The sequence below is a fragment of the Citrus clementina genome, unplaced genomic scaffold (genome assembly GCF_000493195.1).
Source record: "Citrus clementina cultivar Clemenules unplaced genomic scaffold, Citrus_clementina_v1.0 scaffold_3, whole genome shotgun sequence".
NCBI classification, from domain to species: Eukaryota; Viridiplantae; Streptophyta; class Magnoliopsida; order Sapindales; family Rutaceae; genus Citrus; species Citrus x clementina.
This window is the reverse complement of record NW_006262339.1, coordinates 39,490,728-39,495,633: the sequence shown is the minus strand read 5'-3', so window position 1 is coordinate 39,495,633 and position 4,906 is coordinate 39,490,728. Positions and strand designations below refer to the sequence as shown.

At 32.4% G+C, this 4,906-nt stretch overlaps 1 protein-coding gene across 1 annotated transcript in view; it reads left to right on the top strand.

Annotated features, from left to right (window-relative positions):
* Nucleotides 1–4,557: 4,557 nt before the first annotated feature.
* LOC112099974 (extensin) overlaps nucleotides 4,558–4,906 on the top strand; it is a 6,365-nt gene continuing 6,016 nt past the window's right edge. The window contains exon 1 of the mRNA XM_024187516.1: nucleotides 4,558–4,889. Within this exon, the coding sequence (XP_024043284.1) occupies nucleotides 4,558–4,889 (332 nt within the window). The remainder of the gene's footprint in view (nucleotides 4,890–4,906) is intronic.

Genomic DNA, 4,906 nt, shown 5'->3' with positions numbered 1-4,906 from the left:
AAACCGACAGGTCATTGATACATCACATGTGAGCAATCGTGGAAAGTTGGCATTTGAATATGACCAAAAATAATAAACAAATAATGAAATTATCAGTACTAGTAGATAAATATAAGAAATTAACAATTCTAGCAGTGATTACGACTGATTTAATTAAAATTTGCTAACTTGTATGTGTAGATTATCAATGGTCACATCACAATTAGCTGGGGTTTATAATCTATTGCTACTTTAAAGACGGTCCTCTAATTTTAATTTCTTTATGAATTTGTCAACATTGTTATTGATCTTCGTTATCGAATTAAATTCAACGTTCGAATAAGGGCTGTACCGCCAATGATAGAATAACAAATTTTATTCGCTCCTTTACAAATTAATAGAAAATTATATATAATATCGATCTCAATAACGTTCATATAGAAAATTTTTAAATAGGTGGCTTGCGTGCCGAAAAAGAAATGCGTTTGGTAGACGTTTTTCAAAAATAAAGTTGGAAAAATAAGCAAACATTATTGTTTGATACAGCATATATAAACGGTCAATTTTGAAAAACATTCAAAAAAATGCATTATCGAAGTTTACATTAGAGTATATAATATAACGAAATTAGCTCAATGCACATGTTGGGATTTGAAGTCCAATTCAATACTTGCTGAGACCCATGTTAATGTATATTATAATTAAAGTTCAATATGAAAGTTTGAAACTAAAGAAAATAATAAATTCTTTTCAAAAACTTATTCAAAATTATATTATAATTCATGTATATTCGAATTTTCGAGCTCAAAGATTAAACGAGCAACTGTACTCCGATCGGTAACTCAATTAAGAGTTATTGGCTTGAATTTAACATTCTAATTGCCAATATCTTCAATTGCATTTTTTTTTAAAAGATGAGAAATAAATTTTAGATTTTAGTGATTTTCTTTTAGGTCGTGAAATTGAAGGTTGATCGGAAGAGGAAAAAGCCAAAGGGGGCAGGGTGGTGGCTGCAGTCAGGGGAGTGGTTATAGTGTTAGGTGAAGTTTTGTAATCATAAAATCAGTTTCCCACTTCAAATTAAAAATCTAGGAAATAAAATGAAGAGGGCGATGATATGGTCCTATTATTATGCTCTTGATTGATTGATGAGTTTAAGATGAATGAATACTCAATTGCCAAATTCTTTCTTTGCTTGTTCATAATTATTGACAATGACTCCAATTTTGTCTCTCTTATACTTAACTCGTCTCATGCCAATTTCCTGCTGCAGCTGCCTAACTAGTAATCATTCACTGCCTTTGCCGCTAGTGGTGTCCGTTAACTAGGACTCCGTACTGTTGGAACCCTCGTTGTCATATAGACATAATGGACAAAATATTATTGACAAAAGTAACGTGAGTGTATTTTCTTCCCTAATTATAATGTATAACTGAGTGAAGATAGTTTTTTTCTTTATTCAAGTGTGAGTAGAGCAGACATCTCTCGAATATTAGTGAGAGTTAAAAATTTGGGCAGATCTCCATAAGCATTGATGTAGTTGGTCTCAATAATAGTCTGATTTTTGAATTAAAAAATTGAAAAACTGTTAAAAAAAATTCAAATAGAAATTAAAAACGTGCCATGCAAGCTTGGATGATTTTGGGCTGACATTCGCATACGCACATGAGTTAACCAAATCGGTCTTGAATTCGCACCCCCCTGCGCACGCGCGTGTGGAGAGAGCCTATATCTTTATAATTTTTGCTCATGCATGAGTAAATGTCTATATATAAACATAAATCCCTTGGCTTTTTTTCTCTTGTGATATAAACTTCATTTCCTTTCAAATTTTCAACTTCAATGGTGCACTTTGAGAGACAATTTCTCATTAACCCAAACACTATTTTGAGTAAATAAATATATATTATTCACGGAGTAGAACCTGAACTTCACAAGATTTCCTACTTTCACTAAGTGAGACCCACTCAAAATGTGTCCTCAAAATAACATATTGATATGCTATTTTTTCAACAATCCTTACCATTATTTTAATAGCCGTGGGATCTAATATTTCAGGAGTAAAATAATACACGATAAAACAAAAAAAAATCTATGTTACATAAACGTATATACTACAATGATCTATTGGTTAAAATTAATTTTCAAATACAAAGATTAGCTGAATAATTGTCTCAAACATGATAATTAAACTGTTACTTGTTGATAATTGAGAACTATATTTTCGAATGTTGTAACTCGCCATCATTAAATAGTGGTCATTTGGGAGACAATACTACCACCACTCACATAAACCACAAAAAAATTTCATAAATAATGATGGTAGTGTTAAGTTATCGTTGACCTAAAAATTTAACTTAATAGGTATTTAAAAGTACAATATCTTAGGTGAAAATTTCATGTCACAAGTGAGAGACCTCACACTTGTAACAACATGTACTTGGGATCGACCTACTCTAAAGTTTTAATGTTGCAAGTCTTGTATCATAATTTACGTACGCGTGTGTTGTTACCAGTTGTACGTTGATAAAATGTTGCAACAATTTAATATTTTCAAACTCATTTGATAAATAATAAGCCACGCCATTCTTTATTTTCCTCATCAATAAACATAAAGTCATATAAATATTTCTCCACCCCGCTCTCATGCCCACCAACTTCTATTATCTTCAAGACCCTAATTGTACACGGCATTGACAATTAGAAAAGAGAATAGGATGGAATCAATCTATCAATGCTTTTGGATTCGTAATTGACAAAATTTTCCTGAAAACAAATCCAATTCCGTAATCGTTCAATATTAATTAAAACCGTTGTTATAAATTATAATCCTGTATAGCTGGCCAGCTACAAGAAGTTTGATTTTAAAGCAAAGTGGCCTAGCTTTGATTTTATAGAAGGAATAGGAAATTAAAAGTTGTTAAAGCCCCATGTGCAAAATTACCATTTAGTAGAATCGAGATAATATGAAGGAAACTTCTAGCGGAGCCAAAATCAAAACAAAATGCTTCTTTATTCGGTCCATGTCTACCTAAAGCATTTAATAGTTTAAGTACCAAAATCGATAACAAACACTCATTTCATTTTCATATCTTTTGTAGAGTCTTACAAGAAATTCTAAAACTCACTTTAAATTATGCAGGATTACATTAAGACATTAATTATATGTTATAACGATGTTTTGTATTTTTTTGATGAATCTAACCGATAGAAAAAATAAATAAATTTTAAAATTTTGTGAGTGTATTTCTTTTTTCGGTATATTAGATAGAATTCGTCTTCTTTCGTGTCTGAGTTTCTTAAGATAATGAAAAAAAGTGACGACATCCCTGCTAGACAAAGAAGATACATGTTTAGATACCTAATAAAAACTCAAGTGAAAAATAAAATAGAAAATCAATTAGAATTTTGTGGAAAATGCTTGAGAAGAAAATGATTACATGGGGTGGTCCAAAGAAAGGCATTTTATGGCAGTGGGGGCAAAAATTTATATTGAAGCATGTCAAAAGATATAAAAGTTGAATTATTATTATTTCTTGGATAGTTGGATGAAATGAAAATCAACTCAAAATAACCATCGTCTCTTCTTTTTTTCTCCTTTTTCTTTTAGGCAAACGTGGTGTTGGGTGTAGCTCAAAGTACCTGCAAAAGCTGCGATGCTAATTGATTGATATGCACATGCCATTCTCATAAATCATAATTGAAGCATCACATGCAACTCATTCCATTATTTATGCTCTAAACAAAGTCATTGTGGTGTTTGAGTCAGAAATTAAAATAATAATAATAATAATAATAATAATAATAATCAGTTTTGATTCCTTTTTAATGATCTATCTTTGGGCAAATTTACAACATATTTGAGTTTGAATTATATACAGCTCAGATCAACAGGGGATGCAAATTTATTTATAATAAGTCTGATTATGAGAACCAAAAGAGCAGTCTGGTTTGGCTGGATGTATTTGTTTTACAGGAAGCAGGCCTAGATAATCGGATACAAAAGACATTCTGATGGGGTGGCTGCTAAATTTTCTCAAATTTACAATTGTTTGGACTGTTCATGAGAAGCTGCTGGAAATGCAATCTGTCATAGGAGTGCGGGAATTGTGAAAAAAAATAATAATAATAGTAGTAGTAATAATAATTATGAATTCATAAAACAATATTTATAAGTAAATTAATAAGTTAAAAGAGCAGTTGGGGATTAGTAATGTAGCTAAAATCTACCAAATGGAAGGAATCCAAGTGATCAGATTGAAATGTGAACAAGTGTTTCAAAATAAAATGGATAATCAAACAGAGGGGCCAGCTAAGCCAAACTGCGTTTTATGTTTTAATGATTTAATCAAATAATCGCGAAGACCAATTGAATCGGTCCCAATTGACAGCTCTCTTCTACCGACTACTTCACTATATATACTAAGTATTTCATGCATCTCTAAACTCAACTAGACCAATAACTCATCTATTTGTTTCTTTCCCAATTTCTTCTCTAAAATTCACTTTTCATCTTTAGAGAAGAACTGCAGAAAAGCCTGCCACATTGATCGGAAAGAGGTCATTGTTCCGGTAATCATGGCGATTCCGGGCGGAAACCCGCCTCCGGGTCAGTTTTGGCCCCATTTTGTAGTGGCATTGCTGGCCATTATAGTTGTTGTTTCAAGTAATGTAGTTTCAGTATCTGCTGATGCCTACTCTTATGCTTCTCCACCACCCCCACCTTATGAATATAAATCACCACCACCACCTGAAAAATCTCCACCTTATGAGTATAAGTCACCACCACCACCTGAAAAATCTCCACCTTATGAGTACAAGTCACCTCCACCACCCGAAAAATCTCCACCACCACCTTATGAGTACAAGTCACCTCCACCACCCGAAAAATCTCCGCCACCACCTTACGAGTACAAGTCACCTCCAC